A 19,197-nucleotide genomic window follows, 5' to 3' on the forward strand; every position below is an offset into this window, starting at 1 on the left:
AAACAGCACTTTATCCGACAGGAGCGGAGGTACCTGTCGATACATTAGTCACCTGTGACCTATGAGCTTTAATCTCTCTGTACGCATTGCTCCTTGTGTTAGTCACCTAGCTTTCTCCCAGTTCTCTCCTAAATCCCCTCTCCTCCCTGAACTGTGGCCTCCGGGAGGCAGTTTTGACTTTGCTTCTGAAATTGGAAGTGGTCTCCCTGTGGCTCTGGATGCTGGACGCCAATGGTGCCCACCTCAGCCAAAGTATCACAGTCTAACGCAAGTGGGAAACATTTTGTCAGATACAAAACAGGCCAGGTGGTCACTCCCAGGTCCCTGACACTTCATGCACAGGTAGCACTCAACGATGGAACTGTGTAGGTGCCACGTCATTACGCACTGATAGGTTCTCAGTGTCTCCTAGAGAACTCCGGAATTGCTCTGGGAGGTTGGCGGTGAAATACCTTGTAGCAGGATGACTGCAGGGTGAATGTTTCCGTTGGATTTTTCAGGAGTGTGCGGGGGAGCCTCTCTTCATGTTATACTGTGCGATCAAACAGCAGATGGAAAAGGGTCCAATCGATGCGATCACGGGCGAGGCACGCTACTCACTCAGTGAGGACAAACTAATCCGACAGCAGACCGAGTACAAGACACTGGTGAGTTCACTGTCGAGCTCCTGCAAGAGAGTTATGAATGCGGACACTGAAACTAAAGTTACGCTATGCCAGCCTCCATTCATTGTAAGTGGGAGAGATGGCCAGGGTTCAGAGGGTCCAAAATATTTCCAGATCCTAATCCCAGTACACTGACTGTCCACACCAATCATTATACTGACCCCTGTCCACACCGGTCACTACACTGACCCCTGTCCACAGACTGTCCACACCGGTCACTACACTGACCCCTGTCCACAGTCTGTCCACATCAGTCACTACACTGACACCTGTCCACAGACTGTCCACACCGGTCACTACACTGACCCCTGTCCACAGACTGTCCACACCGGTCACTGACCCCTGTCCACAGTCTGTCCAAACCGGTCACTACACTGACCCCTGTCCACAGACTGTCCACACCGGTCACTACACTGACCTGTGCCCACAGACTGTCCACACCGGTCACTACACTGACCTGTGCCCACAGACTGTCCACACCGGTCACTACACTGACCCCTGTCCACAGACTGTCCACACCGGTCACTACACTGACCCCTGTCCACAGTCTGTCCACATCAGTCACTACACTGACACCTGTCCACAGACTGTCCACACCGGTCACTACACTGACCCCTGTCCACAGACTGTCCACACCGGTCACTGACCCCTGTCCACAGTCTGTCCAAATCGGTCACTACACTGACCCCTGTCCACAGACTGTCCACACCGGTCACTACACTGACCTGTGCCCACAGACTGTCCACACCGGTCACTACACTGACCCCTGTCCACAGTCTGTCCACATCAGTCACTACACTGACACCTGTCCACAGACTGTCCAAACCGGTCACTACACTGACCTGTGCCCACAGACTAAGCAAGCCAAATATTGTAATGACCCATGTTCACTGACTGCATGTTGTCTTTGCTGATAAAAGAACAGACCCTTTGTGTAATGCACTCTCCCACATTATCTGAATATCCCTCGATTGCCTCAGCTGAAGCATGTAACCGGGAGGTAAAGCAGTGCTGTTCCTGGGAGATTGGGAAGTGGGTTTGATTGTGAGGGATGAGAGAAGGAAATTGGTCTGGGATCTGGATGGGATAACGGAGAGAGGAGCTTCAGATATTCAACAATGATCCTTGTTAGTGTTGTGCTGAGAACCCTATCTTCTCCCACAGAGGCCGTCGTCAGAATTCCATGTTTCCTGCATGGAATGACAGGGGGGTTGCCCTTGGATCAAGCAACCGCTGGTGATGAGGATCTAGATCAACTTTCAGGGTGACACATTGGTCACTGATGTGTTTCACTCCTTGACCACTCCCCTTCCCGATCAGCTGACTTGCTCTTGTCTCTCAGCTGCCATTGGTTTCAAGGTGCAAGTCCCACCTATCCCATTTACGATCTGAATATTGTCCTATTTGCTTTTAGATTCTGAACTGTGTGAATCCAGAGAATGAGAACAGCCCAGAGATTCCAGTGAAGGTTCTGAACTGTGACACCATCACCCAGGTGAAAGAGAAAATCCTGGACTCCACCTACAAAAATGTTCCATATTCACAGAGGCCACGAGCCATCGATATGGACCTAGGTATGGCACCCACGTGGTTTTCCTGGTTAGTCCTTGGAGGAAGCATGTTCATCCCTCATAGCAGGAGGGAGGGAGGGAGGAAGGGGTGGCTCTGTTTGTGGAGAAGCTGTAGACTGCTTGGTGTTAACGATGTGGCAGAGGGATGTAAAGGAGGTGGGGTGTACATCACTGATGGGGTGAGGGTGGGGGATTGCAGTCCTCAAGGAGTGTTGGTGGTAGTTTACAGTACTGCTGAGGGTGTATCTCTGCAGAGTGACATCAGGGAGGGAAGGAGAATGATACAAATGGAAATGTACAGTATTGACAGGGTGTACAGTACCGATGCTTTTTGAGCTGCCCAGTAGTACTCACATCTACCATGATGAAATGCTTTGAGAGGTTGTTCAAGGCTGGAATCAACTCCTACCTCAGCAAGGAACTGGCCCCACTGCAATTTGCCTATTGCCACAATAGGTCAACAGCAGGTGCAATATCATTGGCTCTCCACACAGCTTTAGATCACCTGGACAATACAAACACCTATTCCAGGATGTGGTTTACTAACTGCAGTTCAGCATTTAACACCATCATTCCCACAGTCCTGATCAATAAGCTACAAAACCTGGGCCTCTGTACCGCCCTCTGCAATTGGATCCTCAACTTCCTATCAAGACCACAATCCGTGCGGATTGCTGATCGCATATCCTCCTGGCTGACAATCAACACCTCAGGAGTGTGTGCTTAGCCCACTGCTCTACTCTCTCTATACCCATGACTGTGTGGCTAGGCACAGCTCAAATACCATCTGTAAATTTGCTGATGATACAACCATTCTTGGTAGAATCTCAGGTGGAGATGAGATATACCAGATAGTTGAGTGGTGTCACAGCAACAATCTTGCACACCATGTCAATTAGATGAAAGAGCTGATTGTGGACTTCAAGAAGAATAAGACAATGGAACACAAACCAATCCTCAAAGAGGGATCAGAAATGGAGAGAATGAGCAGTTTCAAGTTCCTGAGTATCAAGATCTCTGAGGACGTAACCTGGACCCAAAATACCAATGCAGCTGTAACGAAGGCAAGATTCTTTCGATATTTCATTCAGATTTGGAAGAGATTTGGTTTGTCACCTAAAGACCCTCAAAAACTTCTGGAGATGTACAGTGAAGAGCGTTTTGACAGGCTGTATTACTGTCTCGTACAGGGGGTGGGGGTAGCTGCACAGGACCGAAAAATGCTACAGAAAGTTGTAAAATTAGTCAGCTCCATCTTGGGTACCAGAGTTCTTAGTATCCAAGATATCTTCAAGGAGCGATGCCTCAGATAGGCAGTGTCCATTATTAACGACCTCAAGAACAGCTTCTTCCCCTCTGCCATCTGGTTCCGAAGTGGACATTGAACCCTTGAGCACTATTGCACTTTTTTATGTATTATTTCTGCATTTGCACTATTTCTAATTTAACTATCTAAAATATCTGTGTAATGTAATTGATTTCTATATTATCATGTATTACATCATACTGCCTCTAAGTTAACGAATTTCACGACACGTGCCGGTGATAAGAAACCTGATTCTGATTCTGATGGGGTGTTGGTGAGGGTGTACAGTACAGAGAGGAGTGTAGAGTACTGATGGGGTGTTGGTGAGGGTGTACAGTACAGAGAGGAGTGTAGAGTACTGATGGGGTGTTGGTGAGAGTGTACAGTACTGAGAGGAGTGTAGAGTACTGATGGGGTGTTGGTGAGGGTGTACAGTACAGAGAGGAGTGTAGAGTACTGATGGGGTGTTGGTGAGGGTGTACAGTACAGAGAGGAGTGTAGAGTACTGATGGGGTGTTGGTGAGGGTGTACAGTACAGAGAGGAGTGTAGAGTACTGATGGGGTGTTGGTGAGGGTGTACAGTACAGAGAGGAGCGTAGAGTACTGATTGGGTGTTGGTGAGGGTGTACAGTACAGAGAGGAGTGTAGAGTACTGATTGGGTGTTGGTGAGGGTGTACAGTACAGAGAGGAGTGTAGAGTACTGATGGGGTGTTGGTGAGGGTGTACAGTACAGAGAGGAGTGTAGAGTACTGATGGGGTTTTGGTGAGGGTGTACAGTACAGAGAGGAGTGTAGAGTACTGATGGGGTGTTGGTGAGGGTGTACAGTACAGAGAGGAGTGTAGAGTACTGATTGGGTGTTGGTGAGGGTGTACAGTACAGAGAGGAGTGTAGAGTACTGATTGGGTGTTGGTGAGGGTGTACAGTACAGAGAGGAGTGTAGAGTACTGATTGGGTGTTGGTGAGGGTGTACAGTACAGAGAGGAGTGTAGAGTACTGATGGGGTGTTGGTGAGGGTGTACAGTACAGAGAGGAGTGTAGAATACTGATGGGGTGTTGGTGAGGGTGTACAGTACAGAGAGGAGTGTAGAGTACTGATGGGGTGTTGGTGAGGGTGTACAGTACAGAGAGGAGTGTAGAGTACTGATTGGGTGTTGGTGAGGGTGTACAGTACAGAGAGGAGTGTAGAGTACTGATGGGGTGTTGGTGAGGGTGTACAGTACAGAGAGGAGTGTAGAGTACTGATGGGGTGTTGGTGAGGGTGTACAGTACAGAGAGGAGCGTAGAGTACTGATTGGGTGTTGGTGAGGGTGTACAGTACAGAGAGGAGTGTAGAGTACTGATTGGGTGTTGGTGAGGGTGTACAGTACAGAGAGGAGCGTAGAGTACTGATTGGGTGTTGGTGAGGGTGTACAGTACAGAGAGGAGTGTAGAGTACTGATTGGGTGTTGGTGAGGGTGTACAGTACAGAGAGGAGCGTAGAGTACTGATTGGGTGTTGGTGAGGGTGTACAGTACAGAGAGGAGTGTAGAGTACTGATTGGGTGTTGGTGAGGGTGTACAGTACAGAGAGGAGCGTAGAGTACTGATTGGGTGTTGGTGAGGGTGTACAGTACAGAGAGGAGTGTAGAGTACTGATTGGGTGTTGGTGAGGGTGTACAGTACAGAGAGGAGTGTAGAGTACTGATGGGGTGTTGGTGAGGGTGTACAGTACAGAGAGGAGTGTAGAGTACTGATGGGGTGTTGGTGAGGGTGTACAGTACTGAGAGGAGTGTACAGTACTGATGGGGTGTTGGTGAGGGTGTACAGTACAGAGAGGAGTGTACAGTACTGATGGGGTGTTGGTGAGGGTGTACAGTACAGAGAGGAGTGTAGAGTACTGATTGGGTGTTGGTGAGGGTGTACAGTACTGAGAGGAGTGTACAGTACTGATGGGGTGTTGGTGAGGGTGTACAGTACAGAGAGGAGTGTAGAGTACTGATGGGGTGTTGGTGAGGGTGTACAGTACAGAGAGGAGTGTAGAGTACTGATGGGGTGTTGGTGAGGGTGTACAGTACAGAGAGGAGTGTAGAGTACTGATGGGGTGTTGGTGAGGGTGTACAGTACAGAGGAGTGTAGAGTACTGATGGGGTGTTGGTGAGGGTGTACAGTACAGAGAGGAGTGTAGAGTACTGATGGGGTGTTGGTGAGGGTGTACAGTACAGAGAGGAGTGTAGAGTACTGATGGGGTGTTGGTGAGGGTGTACAGTACAGAGAGGAGTGTAGAGTACTGATGGGGTGTTGGTGAGGGTGTACAGTACAGAGAGGAGTGTAGAGTACTGATGGGGTGTTGGTGAGGGTGTACAGTACAGAGAGGAGTGTAGAGTACTGATGGGCTGTACTGATAGGGGTCTACAGTACACATGTGGAGTGTTGATGGGCTGTTGGTGAGGGTGTACAGCACCGAAGGGGTGTACTGATAGGAGTGTACGGTACTGATGAGTGTGTATCTCTGCAGAGTGGCGTCAAGGAAGGATGGCACGTGTGGTTCTGCAGGATGAAGATATCACCACCAAGATCGAGTGTGACTGGAAACGTTTGAACACATTGGTGCACTATCAGGTAATGGGTCCACCCCAATGCACACACCCGACTATCCACTCCGAACTAACACTGCTCACACTCAGTCTGTGCATGTCCTTATCTCAGAATGAAAGATTTTCGGAGTCTGTGGACTTATTGTCTTCAGTGTCCTTTTCTCCAAGATTAAGCACTACCTCACTTAATGTAGACTCCAGCAACACTTTTCAGATCACCTAAGGCATGGGTTGGCCTAACGTGGACCCAGCAGGAACAACCTTGTTTATCCAGCCCTCATCATTCTCCATTTCTCATCCAAATCCTCCTGCCTTCCCTAATTCCTCAGATGTTTTCAGGAAGGCATAGGGAATACTTGCCTCCATTAGATGGGGCATAAAGTTGGAACAATCATTGGTTAGGTCTCAGCTGGAAACCACACTATAGAACGAGGTTCAATATAAAGGAGAGGGTCCAGGCAACAAAATACTTCTGCACCCTCTCTAATGCCTCTACATCCTTCCTGTAATGGGGTGACCAGAACTGTAACAATGCTGCAGATGTGGCCTAACTATAAAGTTTTATTCAGCTGCAGCATCACTTACCAACTTTTATATTCAATACCCCGCCAGTGAAGGCAAGTGTGTAGTACACCTTCTTTACCACCACTTGTGTTTCCTCTTTGCACTTGCACCCAGTGATCCCTCTGTACATCAGCGCCACCTAATGGTCCTCCATTTGCTTTGAACTTCCTCCTCACATCTGATCTTCCAAACTGTACACCTCACACTCGTGCAAATTAGACACCATCTGCTATTCTCTGACCACATTTCCAACTCATCTATATCCTGCTGATTCCTTTGGCAGCCTTCCTCACTATCCACAGCTCCACTAATGTTTGTAGCTTCTGCAAGCCTACTGATCAGCCCACCTCCATTCTCACCTGAATCATTCATCGTATCAGAAACCACAGAGGTCCCAGCATTGACGCTAGCAGAACACGACTGGTCATAGACTTCTGTGTCAGCCTACGGTTGCATCCTGTTGCTAAAATTTGGACGACCTTCTATAGATGCATAGTGGAGAGAAAATTGACTGGTTGTATCACAGCCTGGTATGGAAATACCAATGCCCTTGAAAGAAATATCCTACAAAAAGTAGTTCAGTCCATCACGGGTAAAGCCCTCCCCACCATTGACCACGTTTACATGAAACTCTGTTGCAGGAAAACAGCATCCATCATCAGGGACCCCCCCCCCCCCCCACCACCACAACCCAGGCCATGCCATCTTCTCACTGTCACTGCTGCCATCAGGAAGAAAGTGCAGGAGCCTCAGGACTCACATCACCAGGTTCAGGAACAGTTATTACCCCTCAACCATCAGGAAGGAGGTACAGGAGCCTCAGGACTCACATCACCACGTTCAGAAACAGTTATTACCCCTCAACCAGGCTCTTGAAGCAGAGGGGATAACTTAACTCAACTTTACTTGCCCCATCATTGATATGTTTCCACAAATAATTCAAGGACTCTTTATCTCATGTTGTTGATATTTATTATTTATTTATTTATGATTGTTGTAATTTATTTATTTTAATATTTGCAGTTTGTTGTCTTTTGCATACTGGTTGAAAGCCTAGGTTGGTGCTGTCTTTCATTAGTTCTATTATCATTATTATTCTATAGATCTATTGAGAATGCTAACAAGGAAATGAAGGTTGTCTATGGTACTTTAATATGTACTTTAATAGCAAATTTATTGTGGACTTTGGAATCCAAAGTTTTTTTGGAAGTCAAGAGTGAGGCAGAATCTTGTTGCTTATACCCATTTTATTGTCACAAGAACAGAGAAGAGGAAGGCAAAGTGTTGAGAGAAACCAAAGCAAGGGAACAGACTAAAAGGTCATCATGGTCTTCTCATATCAGAGCAGAGATAAGCAGAAGTTCCATTGATCATAGTTCACCAATAAGATAGACAGATTCAAGTAATACGGCCCTCACCACTGAAACCAAGAAGTTTCCAGGAAAGTGCAGTGTTAACTGCACCAGTAATTGCAGACAGACAGACATACTTTATTGATCCAGAGGGAAATTGGGTTTCGTTACAGTGGCACCAAGAATAGTGAAGAAATATAGCAATATACAACCATAAATAATTAAATAATAATAAGTTAATCATACCAAGTGGAAAATAAGTCCAGGACCAGCCTATTGGCTCAGGGTGTCTGACACTCCGAGGAAGGAGTTGTAAAGTTTGATGGCCACAGGCAGGAATGACTTCCTGTGACGCTCAGTGTTACATCTCGGTGGAATGAGTCTCTGGCTGAATGTACTCCTGTGCCTAACCAGTACATTATGGAGTGGATGGGAGACATTATCCAAGATGGCATGCAACTTGGACAGCATCCTCTTTTCAGACACCACCGTCAGAGAGTCCAGTTCCACCCTCACAACATCACTGACCTTACGAATAAGTTTGTTGATTCTGTTGGTGTCTGCTACCCTCAGCCTGCTGCCCCAGCACACAACAGCAAACATGATAGCACTGGCCACCACAGACTCGTAGAACATCCTCAGCATCGTCCGGCAGATATTAAAGGACCTCAGTCTCCTCAGGAAATAGAGACGGCTCTGACCCTTATGTAGACTGTCTCAGTGTTCTTTGACCAATCCAGTTTATTGTCCATTCATATCCCCAGGTATTTGTAATCCTCCACTATGCCCACACTGACCCCTTGGATGGAAACAGGGGTCACCGGTGCCTTAGCCCTCCTCAGGTCCACCACCAGCTCCTTAGTCTTTTTCACATTAAGCTGGAACAATTACATTTAGATAGGTGATTATGTAAAAATACAAACAAGCATAAGGAAGTTATACCGCAAGAAAAATAGCAATTCTACAGCCCAATCCAACACTACCACGAGGCACCTTCCAAAATCCCTTACTGAAGTCCAAGTAGACAACATCCACTGCCTACGCTCATTGATAATTGGAGGATCATTGTTGGGCCATTGGCCCTTTGCACACAGAAGGTGGTTAGACTCTGTGACATGTTGCCTGAGGAGATGATGGAGGCAGGGACTCTCACAGTATTGAATTAATACGCAACTCATTAAGACAAAGAAGGGAACGGGCTGCCTGCTGGAAAATGTTACTATTTAATGGATGCCCAGGGAGCTGTGGGCTGAAGAGCCCTCTGACCATTGTTTCTCTCCGCCCCATGACAGCCCACCAGTTTTCTGAAGTTACACGGCTGTCCGTTCTGTTCTATGTACTACCTTCAGAACCTACCTGTAGATTTACTCAGACGACTTGACAGCTATCTTTCAAATCATTGTCAGGGACCAATCATACTTTTTTGAAGAAATATCTGCCCAGTTATCATCAGCAGATCACCTGCAGCGCCAGGGGTCCTAACACACTCGACCACTGCAATACCACCATCAGGAATGCCTACTTTTTCATCCTTAACCACATTTTAGTAAATCTGATCATTTGACCTTCCTCCTCTTACCTGCATACAGACAGAAGCTAAAGAGTAAGGCTCTAGTAGTAAGGAGAGGTGCTTGGGAAGACAGAGGAGGAGCTACAGGTTGGTGGACTGGGCTGTGTTCAAGGACTTATCAGAGAATCTAAACAGATACAACACAGTTATATGGACTTTATAAAAACAGTCATAAGCAAGGTCACCTGGATGACCTATGAGATCGGCAATCTGCTGAGGTCCAGATCAGTGGCTTTCAGGTCTGGCGACCATGTAAGATACAAGAGGTCCAGGTGCAACTTCAAGAACGCAATCTCATGTGAGAAGTGGCAATTCCGATCCAAACTTGCACCTCTGATCAACAGCTGTGGAATTTGAATGCTATTACTTCTTAGCAAGTGAAACCAACTGACGTAGGTAACAAAAAGGTTTCGCTCCCAGATGAGCTCAATGCCTTTTATCACTCTCTTTGACCGTCAAAACATGAAGAATGTAACCCATACAAAATGCTGGAGGAACTCAGCAGGGTAGGCAGCATCTATGGAAAAGAGTAAACAGGTGATGTTTCAGGCTGAGACCATTCATCAGGACCTTCGTGAACTCCCACAGCCACCAGTGATCCTGTGATTTCAATCTCTGAGCTCTACATGAGAGCATCTTTCAGGAGGGTGAACCCCTGGGAAGTATCCAGCCCAGACGGGGTACCAGGCTGAGTAACAAAGATCTGTGCTGACTAGAGTGTCCACTGATATCTTTAGCCTCCCATTTTGGCGCTCTGAGATACCCAACTGCTTCAAGCAGGCTTCAATTATACCAGTGCCTAAGAAGAACGTGGTAACCTGCCTCAATGACTATCATCCAGTAGCACTTACATCCACTGTGATGAAGTGCTTTGAGAGATTGCTGATGAAAACTTTCTAAGAAGTGACTTGGATCCACTCCAATTATCTTCTTCAACAGATCAACAGCAGATGCCATCTCACTGGCTCTTTGCTCAACCTTGGAACATCTGCACAGCAAAGATGTTTCCGTCAGGATGCTCTTCATTGTCTGCAGCTCGTGTTCAGTACCATCATCCCCTCAAAACTAATCAATAAGCTTCGACCTGGGTCTCAATACCTCCATGTGCGACTGGATTCTGGATTTCCTTACTTGCAGACCCCAGTCAGTTTGGACTGGCAACAACATCTGCTCCCCAATCTCCATCAGCACAGGTGCCCCCTGCTCTACTCATAGTTATGACTGTGATGCTAATAACAGCTCCAATCCCAAATTCAAGTCTGATGATGTCACTACAATCATTGGCTAAATCAAAGGTGGTGATGTATCAGTCTATAGGAGGGAGATCAAAAACCTGGCTGAGTGATGTCTCAACAACAACCTCTCACTCAATGCCAGTAAGAACATGGAGCTGATTATTGAGTGAGGTGGAGGATATGGGATGTCCATGTGCCAGTTCTTATCGGGTATCAGAGATGGAGAGGGTCAGCAACTTTAAATTCCCTGGTGTTATCATTTCAGAGGATCTGTCCTGGGTTTAGAACTTAAGTACCATTACAAGGAAAGCAGGACTGCAGTCTAACTTTTTCAGAAGTTTGCAAACCTTCAGCGTGACATCTAAAACTTTGACAAACTTCTATAGATGTTTAGTGGACTGGTGGCATCACAGCCTGGTATGGAAACGCCAATACCCTTGAACAGAAAAACCTACAAAAAGTAATAAATACAATCCAGTCCATCACAGGTAATACCTTCCCCAACATTGAGCACATCTTCCCGGCCACTGTCTCAGTAAAGTAGCATCCATCATCAAGGACCCCAGCCACCCAGGGCATTTCTTTTCTTCATTCTTTTTGTACTAGTACAGTTGTCGTCTTTTGCCTGTTGGCTGGTTGTCCATGCTGGTGGATGTGATCTTACGTTCATTCTATTGTGTTTCTTGTATTTACCATGAATGCCTGCAAGTAAATGAATATAGTGACATATATGTACTTTCATAGTAAAGTTACGTTGAACTTTGAACCCGAGAATACAAGACGGCACTGTTATCTAAAGCACAGCTAAATCCCACCCATCATCAGCTCCACGCCTTTACTAGGCAGTGAGATCCCTCAGCCAGGTGCATAGACCTCACATCCGTCCCTAGCCCGCAGTCCTCTTCCCTACCAACCTATGATCAAAGATTCAGGATCAACTTTATTTTTCCATTTACCTTTACAAGTATTAGGGAGTTTGCTGGGTGCGGTGGTCAGGATGAGAGATGCAGCAAAAACTGACATTCACCATTCCTAAAGCAAAAAGAATTGTATAATAAAATATAATTACTATATGTGCCTGTAAATAAAAAAGATGATAAAGTTAGAGGTTAATATATGTGCATAAATGCTTAAATACTTATGTGTGTTAACAATGTAAACAGTGTTATAAGTAGTAGTTTATGAGGGTAATAGATAGAGGAGGCGAGGAGCGTTAACTATAATGGTTGATCAGATGAACTTCCTGGAGGTAGAAGATGGCATGAATTTTTTGTTTAATAGCCCTACAGCACTTTCTAGAAGGGAGTTTTGGAAAAGGTAGATTCAGGGTGGATAGTGTCCATAATGATTTTTTCCTGCCCGCATCTTTACCCTGGACACGTATACAAGGCCTACAGTGATGGTAGACCTTTGTGATAATGGCAACATTCTTTGTTTTCAGAGCAGTATTTTAACAAGTCATTAAATACATTCAGCTTCGTCTCTCCGGAGTTTTTGATCTTTCACAAAGGAATCTCATGTCAATCTCATGCCTTTGACAATTGCCAGGTAACAAACTACATGCATTAAAAATATTTAATGCAGTCAACACAGCTCTGTCACATTCACTGCCCTCCCACCACCGAGCACGTCTACAAGGAGCACTCCCACAAGAGAACAGCAACCATCAACAAGGCCACTCACCCATCCAGGCCATGTTCTATTTCCACTACCACCATCGGGGAGGAGGTAGAGGATCCTTAGGTCCCACACGAGCAGGTTCAGGAACAATTACCCCTCAGCCATCAGGCACCTCACTCACCTCAACTCGAAACTGATTCCACAATCTACAGACTCACTCTCAAGTACTCTTTCCAATTCATGTTCTCATTATTATTTATTTAGTTTTGCTTTGCACAATTTGTCTTCTTTTGCACAATGATTGTGGGTCAGTCTTTGTTTATGTGTATTTTCATAAATTCTATTGTATTTCTTTATTTTCCTGTCAATGCCTGCAAGAAAATGAATTTCAAGATAAATATGCTGACAATATGCATTTTGGTAATAAATTCACTTTGCCACGCACACAATGTTACTGTTAAGACTGTTCCAGCCAGGCTCTGTCCCAGTGACCGCCGGTAGAGCAGACTCTCATCCACCTGTACTACGGGGAGGAGCAGAGCTGGCACTGAAGCAGTTAATGTCAAACAAGGAGCTGACAAGTTGTCAGTCAGTCATTATCTGTCACTATTCAATGCACATAATGAAGAGCAGATTCAAAGCAAATTCAAATTAGCAAAGTGCTGACAGGGTCTGACAGAAAATTAAAGCCTTTGCCTTTGACAGCAACGGCCCCCAATCATGACAGTGAATAGGCTGGGATTAGCATTTTCTATTTCCTCTGAGGACAGCATTAATAAAGAAATAATAGATGGCACTAGGTGCTTTGTATACAATCTTCATTAGAATAGTCAATCAGAATATCTCACACAGAACCTTGTACATTTATTATGTCAGAACTAATAGTTAATTCCACTAAAATAAAATTGGTGAAGAAAATATTTTTTCTATCAGGTGACAGATGTGTATATAAAATTAAAAGGCTGAGTGACAGAAAAACATGGATTTAACTTGTGACTGGAATGATGATTCCAAGCCACTGAGAGAGCTGGGTCTTGTTTGAGATGCCTTTAGCTGAAGGTTTAGTTATTTGCTGAGATAAAGATTGCCTCTTTTTCGAATGTGCCTCAGGAATTAAGTGTGCAAGGGAGTTCCTTTGAGCTTCATTTTCTAAAATCCAGTTTAAGTTTCTTACTTCTTTGAAGACTGGGCAAATTTTACTTTCTGAAGTAGTAAGAAGTCTGTCATCAGCCTTACCTGGCAGGCTGGAGATGAAAACATTGGAAGCAGGGATTCTATCTCTGGACTCCGTTCACTGGTGGTGAAAGCACACACTCTGGGCAAATACACCCAGTGGTCCCTTCATTAGGTACAGGAGTGGAGCCCGGTGTGACCCTCTGCTGCTGTAGCCCATAAAAACTTCAAGGCTTGACGTGTTGAGTGTTCCGAGCTGCTCTTCTGCACACCAATATTGTAATGTGTGGTTACTGTCCCCTTCCTGTCAGCTTGAACCAGTCTGGCCATTCTCATCTTACCTCACTCATTAACAAGGCATCTTCGTCCACAGAAAGGTTGCTCGCTGGATATATTTTTGATTTTCACACCGTTCTCTGTTGTGCACGAAAATCTTGGGAGATCATCAGTTTCTGACATGTTTAAATCTCCCTGTCTGGCACCAAAAATCATTTTGTGGTCAAAGTCTGTGAGACCACATTTCTTGCCTGTTCTGATGTTTGATCTGAACAACAACTGAATCTCCTGACCATGCCTGTATGCTTTTATGCATTGAGTTGCTGCTACGTGATTGGTTAACAAGCAGGCGTGCTTAGTAAAGTGGCCACTAAGTGTGTTTCAAACATAAATCCCTCTTTCTCAAATACCTTCCCTCCCTCACCTGCAGCTGGTGGAGCAGCACACCATCGTGGGTTGTGTAAAGCTCTTACAGCACCAGTGACCCAGGTTCAGTTCCCGGTGTTTGTTTGTGTGTGTTCCCTGTGACTACGTGGGTTTGCTCCATTTTCCTCCCATATTGCAAAGGTGTACAAGTTAGGGTTAGTGAGTTGTGGGCATGCCACACCGGCGCTGGAAGCCAGCTAAAATCGCGGGCTGCTCAATACAATCCTCACTGCTCCGATTTAATGCAAACGTTCATTGTACGTTTCAGGATCAAAATCAGAACCAGGTTTAATATCACTGGTATATGTCATGCAATTTATTAACTTTGCAGCAGCAGCACAACAATGCAATGCTTGATAAATGAACAAAAAAACTGAATTACAGTCAGTGTGTGTGTATATATATATGTGTACAGTAAATAGTTAAATTAAGATAAGTAGTGAAAAAAACAGATATTAAAAAATAAGAAGTGGGATAGTGTTCATGGGTTCAGTGTCCATTCAGAAATCAGATGGCAGAGGGGAAGAAGCTATTCCTGAATCACTGATTATGTGCCTTCAGGCTTCTGTATCTCCATTCTGATTGTCACAATGAAAAGATAGCATGTCCTGGGTAGTCGGGGTCCTTGATGACGGAAGCCACTTTTCTGAGGCTCAGCCCCTTGGATACAGCGGAGGCTGGTAGCCATGATGGAGCTGACTGAGCTACAACTCTCCACAGCACGTTACGATCATGTGCAGTAGCAACGACCCCCCTCCATCCCCATACCAGACAGTGATGCAGCCAGTCAGAGTGCTCTCCATGGTACATCTGTAGAAGTTTTCCACATGCTTGTGACAAAGAAAGTAAATCTTTATCTTAGGCAACCTAGCAGGCGATTCTCTCTCTCTCACTGGGTTCTCTACAGGAACAGGCAGAAACCATTCACTCTCTCTAGTCTATTCTGCCTTTCCTTGGGATCTCTGACCTGCCTTTCCTCAGAAGTACTTTGGCTGATGAGGTCTGTCAACAGGAGAGCCAATATCAACCACAGCTCTGTGTTTCCACCTGTGTATCCCAGTCAAGCCTTGCTTTTGGTTTATCCTGCCCCTCCTGCTTTCTGTAGGATGCAAACATCGGTAAATACAGACACGCGTATGTGACAAAATATTAATGAATGAACCTTTCCCTGCAATAACCTAAATGTGTATTTTTGACATTTCTGAAATTGGCTCATTTTAATTTATTGAACATTTTCTGGTGCTATATGCTTTCCTGTGACTTAAACAGCAGGAAGGACAGTTCCTTTAATAAAGTGACAGCTATTTCAATCAGCTTTGCTTGGATTTCCACAGTTTCCTGTCACCCCTTTGACACTGTCCTCTTTCTACTGACTCATTGTGGTGCTCAGTAAATGTAAAATAATCGTGTTGATTTTTTAAAGGGAAATTATTATTGCTTTGAAAATCTGTTTTTAAAATCTTTGTTCCTTTACTAGACAACATGGGCGATGGGAAACAGATTATAGTGTAGCTTTTGGATGAAACTGATGCCAATGCAGACCACACTCACCAAATAAAAGAAATTATCTAAAGTAATTTTGATGAAAGCTTTACCTTACCTACTTGTCTGGAGATCATAGATCATTGTACATGTCCCTGTAATATTATAGATCATAGATAATATCATAGAGCTTTGTAATGATAGATTGTTATATCATAGATCATTGTACACGTCTCGGTAATATTCATCAGCAGCCTGCCAGCTTCCTGACGCTAATTCTTTGATTTAGCGCCGAATTCCAGTTATTGTTTACATTGGCATTCCAAGATTGGACAAACAAGGAACCAGGGCATCAGGCAGCATGGAAACGGCTTCTTCAGCCGAATGAGGCCAGCCGTTGGGACAAATCCTACTTCATTTTAGAGCGGCACGGTAGCATAGCAGCTCAAAGTTCAAAGTAAATTTGTTATCAAGGTACATGTGTGTCACCATATACAACCCTGAGATTCATTTTCTTGCGGGCATTCACAGTGTATACAGGAAACACAAAAGGATCAATGAAAAACCGTACCCAGCAGGATGAACAAACAGCCAATGTGGAAAAGACAATACCCCGTGTAAATACAAAAATTTAAAAAGAAGTACCTGTAATAGTAATAGTAGTAGTAGTAGGCAGCCTTAGATCCCAGGGGATCATGTAGACTTTGTCCTCTCCAAGGCGCAGGCCTGGGCAGGAAGATTTGAAGAACTGGCTGTTGCCCATAAAGCCAGTTCCGCTCTCCACATCACTGATGTAGTCCAAGGAAAGGGCAAGCGCCGATACAGCTTGGCACCAGTGACATCACAGAGGTTGCCAGAGTGAAGTTGTAAAAAACATCAAACTGCCTTTGGGGCCCCGGCTCCAGATTCCTTCCTCGGGGTTTACTCTCGAAGCCTTTCCCATGGGTTCTCCTAGGCAGGCTGTCGCCCAAGGCTGACGAGCCCCACCTGCCCAAAGCAACTGGTTTTGAGGCGCCAGTTCCGCCTTTGCCCCTTCTCTTTTCAGTAGAAATAGTTTCCGCTGGACCTAGTAGCAAAGCCACACACGAAGGCCAAGAGTTGGACTTGATTTTCGGAGGCTATTGGAGTCCCACGCTGTGTGGAGCACTTCATAGCTAGTGGGAGCTTATCCCCACTACCACCCCTGGCTGTGACAACGTTAGAAACCTGTTATAGTAATAAGAATAATAATAATAATAAAAATATAATAAAATACAAACTCATACTTGCCTGATCCAGTTTTAGAGTCCTACAAACGATATTACAACAGATCTGTTATTACTTTACGACAATCCATATAAACTCCGGATATAATATTACAGGATTAACAAGCAATATAGCCATTCCAAACACACAAAATACAGAAATCAGTAAGTGAAATGTGCTGAATTAAAAGAGGAAATTGAAAGACTATGGAACATGATCAGTGTATACATTGTCCCGACAGTAATATCTACAACACAGTGACAATAAACAATTAGACCTACACAGTAATATTCATAAAAATCTCCAGAAATCCACAATACTAAACACCACTAGAATAGTCCGAAAGTGCCTAGCAGTTGAGAAATGAGTGTGCTTGGCTATGCCAGCACCTCAGGTTTTACCGGCTTCAATAATTAATAAGCAATAAATATCAAGAATGTGGGGTGAGCATATGGTTAGCGTAACGCCTTAAAGAACCAGATGTAGGATTGGGTTCAATTCCCACCATTGTCTGTAAAGAATTTGCACATTCTCCCTGTGACAGTGTGGCTGGGTGCTCCGAATTCCTCCCATATTCCAAAGGTGTAGGGGTTAGGGTTTGTGAGCTGTGGGAAAGCTACACTTTCACTGAAATTATGGTGAAGAGACCAGTCAAGATGGCATCAGCATACAAGACTCCCTCAATCGACATCTTCAACCTAGCGCATGAAAATATTCTTTTTACTTCTTTTTATGTGTTTTTTCGCTGAATGACTTTCATATTCTTTCTTATTTTTGTGGCTATCTGGAAAATACAAATTTCAAGTTGTATATGGATCTTTGCATGGATGGACCCATGGTCCAGCTTATGCATGGACCCCAGCACAACCCTCACTGATTTGATTTGATGTAAACTACACATTTCACTGTATATTTTTATGTCCATGTGACAAATAAAGCCAACCTTCTTCATCTTCTAATCTTCTTCCCAGTGACAGCACCAGACTGTCAGGATTGAACATGGGTCATAGAAGCAAGGAGACAGTAACTTACTAGCTACATCACTGTGTCTCCTGGCTTCAACACATCTGCAGCTCAGAAAACTTTGGTTGAACCACACTCAGACTGTTGTGTTCAGTTCAGGTCGCCTCATCATAGGAAGGATGTGGAATCTTTAGCGAGGGTGCCGAGGAAGTTTGCCAGGATTAGAAAGCATGTCTTATGAGAATGGTTGAACAAGCTAAGGCTCATTTCTTTTGAACAATAGAGGATGAGAGGTGACTTGACAGAGATGTGAAGATCGTGTGGACAGCCAGAGATTGTTTCCCAGGGTGGAAATGGCTAATATGGGAGAACATCTGTTTAGAGTGAGTGGAAGACAGTTTAGGGGAGGTGTCAGAGGTGGGTATTTTACTGAAGGAGTGCTAAATAGCTGGAATGTATTGCTGGTAGTAGTTGTGGAGATACATACATTAGTGACATGAAGAGACTCTTAGATCAGTCCATTGATACAAGGACAATGGAGGGTTATGGTCCATTTGGGAGGGAAGAGTTAGACAGTTTGTAGAATAGGTTCAAAGGTCAGCACAACACTGTGGACTGAAGGGTCTGTACTGTGCTGTACTGTTCTATGTTCTATAACGCCTGCAATCGCCCCCCAGATACCTTCCTGGGCCATGACCAGGGGTGCCCCATGCTCTGCAATTACCCAGGGTTGGAAAGACCTGGGTCATTTTTTGTAGAATCAAAGCTTGAGCTCTGAACAAACCGTGGATTTGTTCCCTCACTTTAACACTTCACACACTAAATCACAGAACTGAAAGGATACCATTGTAACGTACTGTCCCAGCTGACCAGGACTGGGGAGAGCTGCACCCATCTCCAGTGCGTAACTGTGCATGAGCATGGTATTTATCCAAAGCTGGTGAGTTGTTGTTTTTGTGCATGAGTGTGAGTTACCCCCTTGGGCAGTTTCACACAGGCTGAAAGATGCACAGTGCCTGACATGGAAACTCCAGGAAAAATGTGAAACAAAAGGTCACTTGCCCCCCCAACCATCGAGAGAATATACAACCTGAAGTGCTTAAGGAGAGCTAACCTGCCTCAAAAATTGCCGGCCAACTTTTATCGATGTGTGATAGAGAGCATACTGACATACA

At 45.0% G+C, this 19,197-nt stretch overlaps 1 protein-coding gene across 2 annotated transcripts in view; it reads left to right on the forward strand.

Moving 5' to 3' along the window:
• The window catches only part of LOC132380944 (plexin-A2-like), a 570,948-nt gene that overhangs the window by 521,675 nt on the left and 30,076 nt on the right, over positions 1–19,197 (forward strand). For both annotated transcript variants that reach the window (XM_059949929.1, XM_059949928.1), the window contains exons 24-26: positions 501–647; positions 2,080–2,239; positions 6,038–6,141. In XM_059949929.1, coding sequence (XP_059805912.1) covers positions 501–647; positions 2,080–2,239; positions 6,038–6,141 — 411 coding nt within the window. The remainder of the gene's footprint in view (positions 1–500; positions 648–2,079; positions 2,240–6,037; positions 6,142–19,197) is intronic.

This window comes from Hypanus sabinus, chromosome 25, assembly GCF_030144855.1.
Source record: "Hypanus sabinus isolate sHypSab1 chromosome 25, sHypSab1.hap1, whole genome shotgun sequence".
NCBI classification, from domain to species: domain Eukaryota; kingdom Metazoa; phylum Chordata; class Chondrichthyes; order Myliobatiformes; family Dasyatidae; genus Hypanus; species Hypanus sabinus.